Source organism: Crinia signifera, chromosome 2 (genome assembly GCF_055691185.1).
Source record: "Crinia signifera chromosome 2, ASM5569118v1, whole genome shotgun sequence".
NCBI lineage: Eukaryota > Metazoa > Chordata > Amphibia > Anura > Myobatrachidae > Crinia > Crinia signifera.
The window spans coordinates 395,816,769-395,834,450 of record NC_139218.1 but is presented as its reverse complement, the minus strand read 5'-3'; the positions used below and the strand labels follow the sequence as shown (position 1 = coordinate 395,834,450).

The following is a 17,682-nucleotide window of genomic DNA, read 5'->3' as shown; positions in this document are numbered from 1 at the left end:
GCTAGGTGGGGGCCAGTGCAGCGCTGTCTGATTGTCACATTCACCCACCTGAATGGTAACTACTATAGGATCATACTGTGACTGCACAGCTAGGTGGGGGCCAGTGCAGCGCTCTCTGATTGTCACATTCACCCCCCACCTGAATGGTAACTACTATATGATCATACTGTGACTGCACAGCTAGGTGGGGGCCAGTGCAGCGCTCTCTGATTGTCACATTCACCCACCTGAATGGTAACTACTATATGATCATACTGTGACTGCACAGCTAGGTGGGGGCCAGTGCATCGCTCTCTGATTGTCACATTCACCCACCTGAATGGTAACTACTATAAGATCATACTGTGACTGCACAGCTAGGTGGGGGCCAGTGCAGCGCTCTCTGATTGTCAGATTCACCCACCTGAATGGTAATTACTATATGATCATACTGTGACTGCACAGCTAGGTGGGGGCCAGTGCATCGCTCTCTGATTGTCACAGTCACCCACCTGAATGGTAACTACTATATGATCATACTGTGACTGCACAGCTAGGTGGGGGCCAGTGCAGCGCTGTCTGATTGTCACATTCACCCACCTGAATGGTAACTACTATATGATCATACTGTGACTGCACAGCTAGGTGGGGGCCAGTGCAGCGCTCTCTGATTGTCACATTCACCCACCTGAATGGTAACTACTATATGATCATACTGTGACTGCACAGCTAGGTGGGGGCCAGTGCAGCGCTGTCTGATTGTCACATTCACCCACCTTTATGGTAATTACTATATGATCATACTGTGACTGCACAGCTAGGTGGGGGCCAGCGCAGCGCTCTCTGATTGTCACATTCACCCACCTGAATGGTAACTACTATATGATCATACTGTGACTGCACAGCTAGGTGGGGGCCAGTGCATCGCTCTCTGATTGTCACATTCACCCACCTGAATGGTAACTACTATATGATCATACTGTGACTGCACAGCTAGGTGGGGGCCAGTGCTGCGCTGTCTGATTGTCACATTCACCCACCTGAATGGTAACTACTATATGATCATACTGTGACTGCACAGCTAGGTGGGGGCCAGTGCAGCGCTGTCTGATTGTCACATTCACCCACCTGAATGGTAATTACTATATGATCATACTGCGACTGCACAGCTAGGTGGGGGCCAGTGCAGCGCTGTCTGATTGTCACATTCACCCACCTGAATGGTAACTACTATATGATCATACTGTGACTGCACAGCTAGGTGGGGGCCAGTGCATCGCTCTCTGATTGTCACATTCACCCACCGTAATGGTAACTACTATATGATCATACTGTGACTGCACAGCTAGGTGGGGGCTAGTGCAGCGCTGTCTGATTGTCACATTCACCCACCTGAATGGTAACTACTATAAGATCATACTGTGACTGCACAGCTAGGTGGGGGCCAGTGCAGCGCTGTCTGATTGTCACATTCACCCACCTGAATGGTAACTACTATATGATCATACTGTGACTGCACAGCTAGGTGGGGGCCAGTGCAGCGCTGTCTGATTGTCACATTCACCCACCTGAATGGTAATTACTATATGATCATACTGTGACTGCACAGCTAGGTGGGGGCCAGTGCAGCGCTCTCTGATTGTCACATTCACCCACCTGAATGGTAACTACTATATGATCATACTGTGACTGCACAGCTAGGTGGGGGCCAGTGCAGCGCTGTCTGATTGTCACATTCACCCACCTGAATGGTAACTACTATATGATCATACTGTGACTGCACAGCTAGGTGGGGGCCAGTGCAGCGCTCTCTGATTGTCACATTCACCCACCTTAATGGTAATTACTATATGACCATACTGTGACTGCACAGCTAGGTGGGGGCCAGTGCAGCGCTCTCTGATTGTCACATTCACCCACCTGAATGGTAACTACTATATGATCATACTGTGACTGCACAGCTAGGTGGGGGCTAGTGCAGCGCTGTCTGATTGTCACATTCACCCACCTGAATGGTAACTCCTATATGATCATACTGTGACTGCACAGCTAGGTGGGGGCCAGTGCAGCGCTCTATGATTGTCACATTCACCCACCGTAATGGTAACTACTATATGATCATACTGTGACTGCACAGCTAGGTGGGGGCCAGTGCATCGCTCTCTGATTGTCACATTCACCCACCTGAATGGTAACTACTATATGATCATACTGTGACTGCACAGCTAGGTGGGGGCCAGTGCAGCGCTGTCTGATTGTCACATTCACCCACCTGAATGGTAACTCCTATATGATCATACTGTGACTGCACAGCTAGGTGGGGGCCAGTGCATCGCTCTCTGATTGTCACATTCACCCACCTGAATGGTAATTACTATATGATCATACTGTGACTGCACAGCTAGGTGGGGGCCAGTGCTGCGCTCTCTGATTGTCACATTCACCCACCTGAATGGTAACTCCTATATGATCATACTGTGACTGCACAGCTAGGTGGGGGCCAGTGCAGCGCTGTCTGATTGTCACATTCACCCACCTGAATGGTAACTACTATATGATCATACTGTGACTGCACAGCTAGGTGGGGGCCAGTGCTGCGCTGTCTGATTGTCACATTCACCCACCTGAATGGTAACGTCTATATGATCATACTGTGACTGCACAGCTAGGTGGGGGCCAGCGCAGCGCTCTCTGATTGTCACATTCACCCACCTTAATGGTAACTACTATATGATCATACTGTGACTGCACAGCTAGGTGGGGGCCAGTGCAGCGCTGTCTGATTGTCACATTCACCCACCTGAATGGTAACTACTATATGATCATACTGTGACTGCACAGCTAGGTGGGGGCCAGTGCAGCGCTCTCTGATTGTCACATTCACCCACCTGAATGGTAATTACTATATGATCATACTGTGACTGCACAGCTAGGTGGGGGCCAGTGCAGCGCTGTCTGATTGTCACATTCACCCACCTGAATGGTAATTACTATATGATCATACTGTGACTGCACAGCTAGGTGGGGGCCAGTGCGGCGCTGTCTGATTGTCACATTCACCCACCTGAATGGTAACTACTATATGATCATACTGTGACTGCACAGCTAGGTGGGGGCCAGTGCAGCGCTCTCTGATTGTCACATTCACCCACCTGAATGGTAACTACTATATGATCATACTGTGACTGCACAGCTAGGTGGGGGCCAGTGCAGCGCTCTCTGATTGTCACATTCACCCACCTGAATGGTAACTACTATATGATCATACTGTGACTGCACAGCTAGGTGGGGGCCAGTGCAGCGCTGTCTGATTGTCACATTCACCCCCCAGCTGAATGGTAACTACTATATGATCATACTGTGACTGCACAGCTAGGTGGGGGCCAGTGCAGCGCTCTCTGATTGTCACATTCACCCACCTGAATGGTAACTACTATATGATCATACTGTGACTGCACAGCTAGGTGGGGGCCAGTGCAGCGCTCTCTGATTGTCACATTCACCCACCGTAATGGTAATTACTATATGATCATACTGTGACTGCACAGCTAGGTGGGGGCCAGTGCAGCGCTCTCTGATTGTCACATTCACCCACCTGAATGGTAACTACTATATGATCATACTGTGACTGCACAGCTAGGTGGGGGCCAGCGCAGCGCTGTCTGATTGTCACATTCACCCCCCACCTGAATGGTAACTCCTATATGATCATACTGTGACTGCACAGCTAGGTGGGGGCCAGTGCAGCGCTCTCTGATTGTCACATTCACCCACCTGAATGGTAATTACTATATGATCATACTGTGACTGCACAGCTAGGTGGGGGCCAGTGCATCGCTCTCTGATTGTCACATTCACCCACCTGAATGGTAATTACTATATGATCATACTGTGACTGCACAGCTAGGTGGGGGCCAGTGCTGCGCTGTCTGATTGTCACATTCACCCACCTGAATGGTAACTACTATATGATCATACTGTGACTGCACAGCTAGGTGGGGGCCAGTGCAGCGCTGTCTGATTGTCACATTCACCCCCCACCTTAATGGTAACTACTATATGATCATACTGTGACTGCACAGCTAGGTGGGGGCCAGTGCAGCGCTGTCTGATTGTCACATTCACCCACCTGAATGGTAACTACTATATGATCATACTGTGACTGCACAGCTAGGTGGGGGCCAGTGCAGCGCTCTCTGATTGTCACATTCACCCACCGTAATGGTAATTACTATATGATCATACTGTGACTGCACAGCTAGGTGGGGGCCAGTGCATCGCTCTCTGATTGTCACATTCACCCACCTGAATGGTAACTACTATATGATCATACTGTGACTGCACAGCTAGGTGGGGGCCAGTGCATCGCTCTCTGATTGTCACATTCACCCACCTGAATGGTAACTACTATATGATCATACTGTGACTGCACAGCTAGGTGGGGGCCAGCGCAGCGCTGTCTGATTGTCACATTCACCCACCTTAATGGTAACTACTATATGATCATACTGTGACTGCACAGCTAGGTGGGGGCCAGTGCAGCGCTGTCTGATTGTCACATTCACCCACCTGAATGGTAATTACTATATGATCATACTGTGACTGCACAGCTAGGTGGGGGCCAGTGCAGCGCTCTCTGATTGTCACATTCACCCACCTGAATGGTAACTACTATATGATCATACTGTGACTGCACAGCTAGGTGGGGGCCAGTGCATCGCTGTCTGATTGTCACATTCACCCACCTGAATGGTAACTACTATATGATCATACTGTGACTGCACAGCTAGGTGGGGGCCAGTGCATCGCTCTCTGATTGTCACATTCACCCACCTGAATGGTAACTACTATATGATCATACTGTGACTGCACAGCTAGGTGGGGGCCAGCGCAGCGCTGTCTGATTGTCACATTCACCCACCTTAATGGTAATTACTATATGATCATACTGTGACTGCACAGCTAGGTGGGGGCCAGTGCTGCGCTCTCTGATTGTCACATTCACCCACCTGAATGGTAATTACTATATGATCATACTGTGACTGCACAGCTAGGTGGGGGCCAGTGCAGCGCTGTCTGATTGTCACAGTCACCCACCTGAATGGTAACTACTATATGATCATACTGTGACTGCACAGCTAGGTGGGGGCCAGTGCAGCGCTGTCTGATTGTCACATTCACCCACCTGAATGGTAACTACTATATGATCATACTGTGACTGCACAGCTAGGTGGGGGCCAGTGCATCGCTCTCTGATTGTCAGATTCACCCACCTGAATGGTAACTACTATATGATCATACTGTGACTGCACAGCTAGGTGGGGGCCAGTGCAGCGCTCTCTGATTGTCAGATTCACCCACCTGAATGGTAACTACTATATGATCATACTGTGACTGCACAGCTAGGTGGGGGCCAGTGCAGCGCTCTCTGATTGTCACATTCACCCACCTGAATGGTTATTACTATATGATCATACTGTGACTGCACAGCTAGGTGGGGGCCAGTGCAGCGCTCTCTGATTGTCAGATTCACCCACCTGAATGGTAACTACTATATGATCATACTGTGACTGCACAGCTAGGTGGGGGCCAGTGCTGCGCTGTCTGATTGTCACATTCACCCACCTGAATGGTAATTACTATATGATCATACTGTGACTGCACAGCTAGGTGGGGGCCAGTGCAGCGCTCTCTGATTGTCACATTCACCCACCTGAATGGTAATTACTATATGATCATACTGTGACTGCACAGCTAGGTGGGGGCCAGTGCAGCGCTGTCTGATTGTCACATTCACCCACCTGAATGGTAACTACTATATGATCATACTGTGACTGCACAGCTAGGTGGGGGCCAGTGCAGCGCTCTCTGATTGTCACATTCACCCACCTGAATGATAACTACTATATGACCATACTGTGACTGCACAGCTAGGTGGGGGCCAGTGCAGCGCTGTCTGATTGTCACATTCACCCACCTGAATGGTAACTACTATATGATCATACTGTGACTGCACAGCTAGGTGGGGGCCAGTGCTGCGCTCTCTGATTGTCACATTCACCCACCTGAATGGTAACTACTATATGATCATACTGTGACTGCACAGCTAGGTGGGGGCCAGTGCAGCGCTGTCTGATTGTCACATTCACCCACCTGAATGGTAACTACTATATGATCATACTGTGACTGCACAGCTAGGTGGGGGCCAGTGCAGCGCTCTCTGATTGTCACATTCACCCACCGTAATGGTAACTACTATATGATCATACTGTGACTGCACAGCTAGGTGGGGGCCAGTGCAGCGCTCTCTGATTGTCACATTCACCCACCTGAATGGTAACTACTATATGATCATACTGTGACTGCACAGCTAGGTGGGGGCCAGTGCAGCGCTCTCTGATTGTCACATTCACCCACCGTAATGGTAATTACTATATGATCATACTGTGACTGCACAGCTAGGTGGGGGCCAGTGCAGCGCTGTCTGATTGTCACATTCACCCACCTGAATGGTAACTACTATATGATCATACTGTGACTGCACAGCTAGGTGGGGGCCAGTGCAGCGCTGTCTGATTGTCACATTCACCCACCTGAATGGTAATTACTATATGATCATACTGTGACTGCACAGCTAGGTGGGGGCCAGTGCTGCGCTCTCTGATTGTCACATTCACCCACCTGAATGGTAATTACTATATGATCATACTGTGACTGCACAGCTAGGTGGGGGCCAGTGCAGCGCTGTCTGATTGTCACATTCACCCACCTGAATGGTAACTACTATATGATCATACTGTGACTGCAGGTGCAGCAGGACTGGTAACTCTGTTCCAGCAGGAGCCCAGTGGGGTGACCTATCGTATCCCGGCTCTCCTCTACATAGAGCGGCCCTCCATCTTCTTGGCTTTCGCAGAGAAACGTCTGACTCCTAACGACCAGGATGCTCTGTACCTGGTGATGCGACGAGGGCATCGGAAGCACGGCACTGTACAGGTAAGTCCTGCTCTGCTGTAGGTCTACATCAATGGTTCTCAAACTCAGTCCTCAGGGGTACTCATTACTCACTGACACATCAACATCAACTTATGCCGACATAGACACCAGACCAACATGAGAACTCCTGATGACCTTTTTCCATGTCGACCTGTTGCTTGTATTGACCTTTTGACCATGTCGACTTTTTCATGTGTTGACCTTCTGCCTGTCGTCCAATAGTGGTCACCCGGCAGGTGCACAGGTGCACGCATTACTTACTGACACATTTCCCAGGTCACCCGGCAGGTGCACAGGTGTACTTATTACTCACTGACATTCCTCATGCCACATGGCAGGAGCACAGGTGTACTTATTACTCACTGACATTCCTCATGTCACATGGCAGGTGCACAGGTGTACTTATTACTTACTGACATTCCTCATGTCACATGGCAGGTGCACAGGTGTACTTATTACTCACTGACATTCCTCATGTCACATGGCAGGTGCACAGGTGTACTCATTACTTACTGACATTCCCCAGGTCACATGGCAGGAGCACAGGTGTACTCATTACTCACTGACATTCCTCATGTCACATGGCAGGTGCACAGGTGTACTTATTACTCACTGACATTCCTCATGTCACATGGCAGGTGCACAGGTGCACTTATTACTCACTGACATTCCTCATGTCACATGGCAGGTGCACAGGTGTACTTATTACTTACTGACATTCCTCATGTCACATGGCAGGTGCACAGGTGTACTTATTACTCACTGACATTCCTCATGTCACATGGCAGGTGCACAGGTGTACTCATTACTTACTGACATTCCTCATGTCACACGGCAGGTGCACAGGTGTACTTATTACTTACTGACATTCCTCATGTCACATGGCAGGTGCACAGGTGTACTTATTACTTACTGACATTCCTCATGTCACATGGCAGGTGCACAGGTGTACTTATTACTCACTGACATTCCTCATGTCACATGGCAGGTGCACAGGTGTACTTATTACTTACTGACATTCCTCATGTCACATGGCAGGTGCACAGGTGTACTTATTACTTACTGACATTCCTCATGTCACATGGCAGGTGCACAGGTGTACTTATTACTCACTGACATTCCTCATGTCACATGGCAGGTGCACAGGTGTACTTATTACTTACTGACATTCCTCATGTCACATGGCAGGTGCACAGGTGTACTTATTACTTACTGACATTCCTCATGTCACATGGCAGGTGCACAGGTGTACTTATTACTCACTGACATTCCTCATGTCACATGGCAGGTGCACAGGTGTACTTATTACTTACTGACATTCCTCATGTCACATGGCAGGTGCACAGGTGTACTTATTACTCACTGACATTCCTCATGTCACATGGCAGGTGCACAGGTGTACTTATTACTCACTGACATTCCTCATGTCACATGGCAGGTGCACAGGTGTACTTATTACTTACTGACATTCCTCATGTCACATGGCAGGTGCACAGGTGTACTTATTACTCACTGACATTCCTCATGTCACATGGCAGGTGCACAGGTGTACTTATTACTTACTGACATTCCTCATGTCACATGGCAGGTGCACAGGTGTACTTATTACTTACTGACATTCCTCATGTCACATGGCAGGTGCACAGGTGTACTTATTACTCACTGACATTCCTCATGTCACATGGCAGGTGCACAGGTGTACTCATTACTTACTGACATTCCTCATGTCACACGGCAGGTGCACAGGTGTACTTATTACTTACTGACATTCCTCATGTCACATGGCAGGTGCACAGGTGTACTTATTACTCACTGACATTCCTCATGTCACATGGCAGGTGCACAGGTGTACTTATTACTCACTGACATTCCTCATGTCACATGGCAGGTGCACAGGTGTACTTATTACTCACTGACATTCCTCATGTCACATGGCAGGTGCACAGGTGTACTCATTACTTACTGACATTCCTCATGTCACACGGCAGGTGCACAGGTGTACTTATTACTTACTGACATTCCTCATGTCACATGGCAGGTGCACAGGTGTACTTATTACTTACTGACATTCCTCATGTCACATGGCAGGTGCACAGGTGTACTTATTACTCACTGACATTCCTCATGTCACATGGCAGGTGCACAGGTGTACTTATTACTCACTGACATTCCTCATGTCACATGGCAGGTGCACAGGTGTACTCATTACTTACTGACATTCCTCATGTCACACGGCAGGTGCACAGGTGTACTTATTACTTACTGACATTCCTCATGTCACATGGCAGGAGCACAGGTGTACTTATTACTTACTGACATTCCTCATGTCACATGGCAGGTGCACAGGTGTACTTATTACTTACTGACATTCCTCATGTCACATGGCAGGTGCACAGGTGTACTTATTACTTACTGACATTCCTCATGTCACATGGCAGGTGCACAGGTGTACTTATTACTCACTGACATTCCTCATGTCACATGGCAGGTGCACACGTGTACTTATTACTCACTGACATTCCTCATGTCACATGGCAGGTGCACAGGTGCACTCATTACTTACTGACATTCCTCATGTCACACAGCAGGAGCACAGGTGTACTTATTACTCACTGACATTCCTCATGTCACATGGCAGGTGCACAGGTGTACTCATTACTTACTGACATTCCCCAGGTCACATGGCAGGAGCACAGGTGTACTTATTACTCACTGACACATTTCCCAGGTCTCTCTGCAGGAGCACAGGTGCACTCATTACTCACTGACATTCCTCATGTCACATGGCAGGTGCACAGGTGCACTTATTACTTACTGACATTCCTCATGTCACATGGCAGGTGCACAGGTGTACTTATTACTTACTGACATTCCTCATGTCACATGGCAGGTGCACAGGTGTACTTATTACTTACTGACATTCCTCATGTCACATGGCAGGTGCACAGGTGCACTCATTACTCACTGACATTCCTCATGTCACATGGCAGGTGCACAGGTGTACTTATTACTCACTGACATTCCTCATGTCACATGGCAGGTGCACAGGTGTACTTATTACTTACTGACATTCCTCATGTCACATGGCAGGAGCACAGGTGTACTCATTACTCACTGACATTCCTCATGTCACATGGCAGGTGCACAGGTGTACTCATTACTTACTGACATTCCTCATGTCACACGGCAGGAGCACAGGTGTACTCATTACTTACTGACATTCCTCATGTCACATGGCAGGTGCACAGGTGTACTCATTACTTACTGACATTCCTCATGTCACATGGCAGGTGCACAGGTGTACTTATTACTCACTGACACATTTCCCAGGTCTCTCGGTAGGAGCACAGGTGTACTTATTACTCACTGACATTCCTCATGTCACATGGCAGGTGCACAGGTGTACTTATTACTCACTGACATTCCTCATGTCACATGGCAGGTGCACAGGTGTACTTATTACTTACTGACATTCCTCATGTCACATGGCAGGTGCACAGGTGTACTCATTACTTACTGACATTCCCCAGGTCACATGGCAGGTGCACAGGTGCACTTATTACTTACTGACATTCCTCATGTCACATGGCAGGTGCACAGGTGTACTTATTACTCACTGACATTCCTCATGTCACATGGCAGGAGCACAGGTGTACTCATTACTTACTGACATTCCTCATGTCACACGGCAGGAGCACAGGTGTACTCATTACTTACTGACATTCCTCATGTCACATGGCAGGTGCACAGGTGTACTCATTACTTACTGACATTCCCCAGGTCACATGGCAGGAGCACAGGTGTACTTATTACTCACTGACACATTTCCCAGGTCTCTCTGCAGGAGCACAGGTGCACTCATTACTCACTGACATTCCTCATGTCACATGGCAGGTGCACAGGTGTACTTATTACTTACTGACATTCCTCATGTCACATGGCAGGTGCACAGGTGCACTCATTACTCACTGACATTCCTCATGTCACATGGCAGGAGCACAGGTGTACTTATTACTTACTGACATTCCTCATGTCACATGGCAGGTGCACAGGTGCACTCATTACTTACTGACATTCCTCATGTCACATGGCAGGTGCACAGGTGTACTTATTACTTACTGACATTCCTCATGTCACATGGCAGGTGCACAGGTGCACTCATTACTCACTGACATTCCTCATGTCACATGGCAGGAGCACAGGTGTACTTATTACTTACTGACATTCCTCATGTCACATGGCAGGTGCACAGGTGCACTTATTACTTACTGACACATTTCCCAGGTCTCTCGGAGCACAGGTGTACTTATTACTCACTGACATTCCTCATGTCACATGTCAGGTGCACAGGTGTACTTATTACTTACTGACATTCCTCATGTCACATGGCAGGTGCACAGGTGTACTTATTACTTACTGACATTCCTCATGTCACATGGCAGGTGCACAGGTGTACTTATTACTCACTGACATTCCTCATGTCACATGGCAGGTGCACAGGTGTACTTATTACTCACTGACATTCCTCATGTCACATGGCAGGTGCACAGGTGTACTTATTACTTACTGACATTCCTCATGTCACATGGCAGGTGCACAGGTGTACTTATTACTCACTGACATTCCTCATGTCACATGGCAGGAGCACAGGTGTACTCATTACTTACTGACATTCCTCATGTCACACGGCAGGAGCACAGGTGTACTCATTACTTACTGACATTCCCCAGGTCACATGGCAGGAGCACAGGTGTACTTATTACTCACTGACACATTTCCCAGGTCTCTCTGCAGGAGCACAGGTGCACTCATTACTCACTGACATTCCTCATGTCACATGGCAGGTGCACAGGTGTACTTATTACTTACTGACATTCCTCATGTCACATGGCAGGTGCACAGGTGCACTCATTACTCACTGACATTCCTCATGTCACATGGCAGGTGCACAGGTGTACTTATTACTCACTGACACATTTCCCAGGTCTCTCGGTAGGAGCACAGGTGTACTTATTACTCACTGACATTCCTCATGTCACATGGCAGGTGCACAGGTGTACTTATTACTCACTGACATTCCTCATGTCACATGGCAGGTGCACAGGTGTACTTATTACTTACTGACATTCCTCATGTCACATGGCAGGTGCACAGGTGTACTTATTACTCACTGACATTCCTCATGTCACATGGCAGGAGCACAGGTGTACTCATTACTTACTGACATTCCTCATGTCACACGGCAGGAGCACAGGTGTACTCATTACTTACTGACATTCCTCATGTCACATGGCAGGTGCACAGGTGTACTCATTACTTACTGACATTCCCCAGGTCACATGGCAGGAGCACAGGTGTACTTATTACTCACTGACACATTTCCCAGGTCTCTCTGCAGGAGCACAGGTGCACTCATTACTCACTGACATTCCTCATGTCACATGGCAGGTGCACAGGTGTACTTATTACTTACTGACATTCCTCATGTCACATGGCAGGTGCACAGGTGCACTCATTACTCACTGACATTCCTCATGTCACATGGCAGGAGCACAGGTGTACTTATTACTTACTGACATTCCTCATGTCACATGGCAGGTGCACAGGTGCACTCATTACTTACTGACATTCCTCATGTCACATGGCAGGTGCACAGGTGTACTTATTACTTACTGACATTCCTCATGTCACATGGCAGGAGCACAGGTGTACTTATTACTTACTGACATTCCTCATGTCACATGGCAGGTGCACAGGTGCACTCATTACTCACTGACATTCCTCATGTCACATGGCAGGAGCACAGGTGTACTTATTACTTACTGACATTCCTCATGTCACATGGCAGGTGCACAGGTGCACTCATTACTTACTGACATTCCTCATGTCACATGGCAGGTGCACAGGTGTACTTATTACTCACTGACATTCCTCATGTCACATGGCAGGTGCACAGGTGTACTTATTACTCACTGACATTCCTCATGTCACATGGCAGGTGCACAGGTGTACTTATTACTTACTGACATTCCTCATGTCACATGGCAGGAGCACAGGTGCACTCATTACTTACTGACATTCCTCATGTCACATGGCAGGTGCACAGGTGCACTTATTACTCACTGACATTCCTCATGTCACATGGCAGGTGCACAGGTGTACTTATTACTCACTGACATTCCTCATGTCACATGGCAGGTGCACAGGTGTACTTATTACTTACTGACATTCCTCATGTCACATGGCAGGTGCACAGGTGCACTCATTACTTACTGACATTCCTCATGTCACATGGCAGGTGCACAGGTGTACTTATTACTTACTGACATTCCTCATGTCACATGGCAGGTGCACAGGTGTACTTATTACTCACTGACATTCCTCATGTCACATGGCAGGTGCACAGGTGTACTTATTACTTACTGACATTCCTCATGTCACATGGCAGGTGCACAGGTGTACTTATTACTCACTGACATTCCTCATGTCACATGGCAGGTGCACAGGTGTACTCATTACTTACTGACATTCCCCAGGTCACATGGCAGGAGCACAGGTGTACTTATTACTCACTGACACATTTCCCAGGTCTCTCTGCAGGAGCACAGGTGCACTCATTACTCACTGACATTCCTCATGTCACATGGCAGGTGCACAGGTGTACTTATTACTTACTGACATTCCTCATGTCACATGGCAGGTGCACAGGTGCACTCATTACTCACTGACATTCCTCATGTCACATGGCAGGAGCACAGGTGTACTTATTACTTACTGACATTCCTCATGTCACATGGCAGGTGCACAGGTGCACTCATTACTTACTGACATTCCTCATGTCACATGGCAGGTGCACAGGTGTACTTATTACTTACTGACATTCCTCATGTCACATGGCAGGAGCACAGGTGTACTTATTACTTACTGACATTCCTCATGTCACATGGCAGGTGCACAGGTGCACTCATTACTTACTGACATTCCTCATGTCACATGGCAGGTGCACAGGTGTACTCATTACTTACTGACATTCCCCAGGTCACATGGCAGGTGCACAGGTGCACTTATTACTCACTGACATTCCTCATGTCACATGGCAGGTGCACAGGTGTACTCATTACTTACTGACATTCCTCATGTCACATGGCAGGTGCACAGGTGTACTCATTACTTACTGACATTCCTCATGTCACATGGCATGTGCACAGGTGTACTCATTACTTACTGACATTCCTCATGTCACATGGCAGGTGCACAGGTGTACTCATTACTTACTGACATTCCTCATGTCACATGGCAGGTGCACAGGTGTACTCATTACTTACTGACATTCCTCATGTCACATGGCAGGTGCACAGGTGTACTCATTACTCACTGACACATTTCCCAGGTCTCTCGGTAGGAGCACAGGTGTACTCATTACTCACTGACATTCCTCATGTCACATGGCAGGTGCACAGGTGCACTCATTACTTACTGACATTCCTCATGTCACATGGCAGGTGCACAGGTGTACTCATTACTTACTGACATTCCTCATGTCACATGGCAGGTGCACAGGTGTACTCATTACTTACTGACATTCCTCATGTCACATGGCAGGTGCACAGGTGTACTTATTACTTACTGACATTCCTCATGTCACATGGCAGGTGCACAGGTGTACTTATTACTCACTGACATTCCTCATGTCACATGGCAGGAGCACAGGTGTACTCATTACTCACTGACATTTCTCATGTCACATGGCAGGAGCACAGGTGTACTTATTACTCACTGACATTCCTCATGTCACATGGCAGGAGCACAGGTGTACTCATTACTTACTGACATTCCTCATGTCACATGGCAGGAGCACAGGTGTACTTATTACTCACTGACATTCCTCATGTCACATGGCAGGTGCACAGGTGTACTCATTACTTACTGACATTCCTCATGTCACATGGCAGGTGCACAGGTGCACTTATTACTCACTGACATTCCTCAGGTCACATGGCAGGTGCACAGGTGTACTCATTACTTACTGACATTCCTCATGTCACATGGCAGGTGCACAGGTGTACTTATTACTTACTGACATTCCTCATGTCACACGGCAGGTGCACAGGTGTACTCATTACTCACTGACATTCCTCATGTCACATGGCAGGAGCACAGGTGCACTCATTACTTACAAACATAGTTTCCAGGTCTCACGGCAGGTGCACAGGTGTACTTATTACTCACTGACATTCCTCATGTCACATGGCAGGTGCACAGGTGTACTTATTACTCACTGACATTCCTCATGTCACATGGCAGGTGCACAGGTGTACTCATTACTTACTGACATTCCTCATGCCACATGGCAGGTGCACAGGTGTACTCATTACTTACTGACATTCCTCATGCCACATGGCAGGTGCACAGGTGTACTTATTACTTACTGACATTCCTCATGTCACATGGCAGGTGCACAGGTGTACTCATTACTTACTGACATTCCTCATGTCACATGGCAGGTGCACAGGTGTACTCATTACTTACTGACATTCCTCATGTCACATGGCATGTGCACAGGTGTACTCATTACTTACTGACATTCCTCATGTCACATGGCATGTGCACAGGTGCACTTATTACTCACTGACATTCCTCAGGTCACATGGCAGGTGCACAGGTGTACTCATTACTTACTGACATTCCTCATGTCACATGGCAGGAGCACAGGTGTACTTATTACTCACTGACATTCCTCATGTCACATGGCAGGTGCACAGGTGTACTCATTACTTACTGACATTCCTCATGCCACATGGCAGGTGCACAGGTGTACTCATTACTTACTGACATTCCTCATGCCACATGGCAGGTGCACAGGTGTACTTATTACTCACTGACATTCCTCATGTCACATGGCAGGTGCACAGGTGTACTCATTACTTACTGACATTCCTCATGTCACATGGCAGGTGCACAGGTGTACTCATTACTTACTGACATTCCTCATGTCACATGGCATGTGCACAGGTGTACTCATTACTTACTGACATTCCTCATGCCACATGGCAGGTGCACAGGTGTACTTATTACTCACTGACATTCCTCATGTCACATGGCAGGTGCACAGGTGTACTTATTACTCACTGACATTCCTCATGTCACATGGCAGGTGCACAGGTGTACTTATTACTCACTGACATTCCTCATGTCACATGGCAGGTGCACAGGTGTACTTATTACTTACTGACATTCCTCATGTCACATGGCAGGTGCACAGGTGTACTTATTACTTACTGACATTCCTCATGTCACATGGCAGGTGCACAGGTGTACTTATTACTCACTGACATTCCTCATGTCACATGGCAGGTGCACAGGTGTACTCATTACTTACTGACATTCCTCATGTCACATGGCAGGAGCACAGGTGTACTCATTACTTACTGACATTCCTCATGTCACATGGCATGTGCACAGGTGTACTCATTACTTACCGACATTCCTCATGCCACATGGCAGGTGCACAGGTGTACTCATTACTTACTGACATTCCTCATGCCACATGGCAGGTGCACAGGTGTACTCATTACTCACTGACATTCCTCAGGTCACATGGCAGGTGCACAGGTGTACTCATTACTTACTGACATTCCTCATGTCACATGGCAGGTGCACAGGTGTACTCATTACTTACTGACATTCCTCATGTCACATGGCAGGTGCACAGGTGTACTTATTACTCACTGACATTCCTCATGTCACATGGCAGGTGCACAGGTGTACTCATTACTTACTGACACATTTCCCAGGTCTCTCGGTAGGAGCACAGGTGTACTTATTACTTACTGACATTCCTCATGTCACATGGCAGGTGCACAGGTGTACTTATTACTCACTGACACATTTCCCAGGTCTCTCGGTAGGAGCACAGGTGTACTTATTACTTACTGACATTCCTCATGTCACATGGCAGGTGCACAGGTGTACTCATTACTTACTGACATTCCTCATGTCACATGGCAGGTGCACAGGTGTACTCATTACTCACTGACATTCCTCATGTCACATGGCAGGTGCACAGGTGTACTCATTACTTACTGACATTCCCCAGGTCACATGGCAGGAGCACAGGTGTACTCATTACTCACTGACACATTTCACAGGTCACCCAGCAGGTGCACAAGTGTACTTATTACTCACTGACACATTTCCCAGGTCTCTCTGCAGGAGCACAGGTGCACTCATTACTTACTGACATTCCTCATGTCACATGGCAGGTGCACAGGTGTACTCATTACTTACTGACATTCCTCATGTCACATGGCAGGAGCACAGGTGCACTCATTACTTACTGACATTCCCCAGGTCACATGGCAGGTGCACAGGTGTACTCATTACTCACTGACACATTTCCCAGGTCTCTCGGTAGGAGCACAGGTGTACTCATTACTCACTGACATTCCTCATGTCACATGGCAGGTGCACAGGTGCACTCATTACTTACTGACATTCCTCATGTCACATGGCAGGTGCACAGGTGTACTCATTACTTACTGACATTCCTCATGTCACATGGCAGGTGCACAGGTGTACTCATTACTTACTGACATTCCTCATGTCACATGGCAGGTGCACAGGTGTACTTATTACTTACTGACATTCCTCATGTCACATGGCAGGTGCACAGGTGTACTCATTACTTACTGACATTCCTCATGTCAC

At 47.9% G+C, this 17,682-nt stretch overlaps 1 protein-coding gene across 2 annotated transcripts in view; it reads left to right on the top strand.

The window, feature by feature from the left end:
- Positions 1-17,682, top strand: part of LOC146058276 (sialidase-3-like) — a 63,910-nt gene that overhangs the window by 29,292 nt on the left and 16,936 nt on the right. For both annotated transcript variants that reach the window (XR_014469842.1, XM_083170492.1), the window contains exon 2: positions 6,788-6,975. Coding sequence is in view for 1 of the 2 variants with exons in the window: in XM_083170492.1 (XP_083026618.1) it covers positions 6,788-6,975 (188 nt within the window). In the remaining variant the exon portion in view is untranslated. The remainder of the gene's footprint in view (positions 1-6,787; positions 6,976-17,682) is intronic.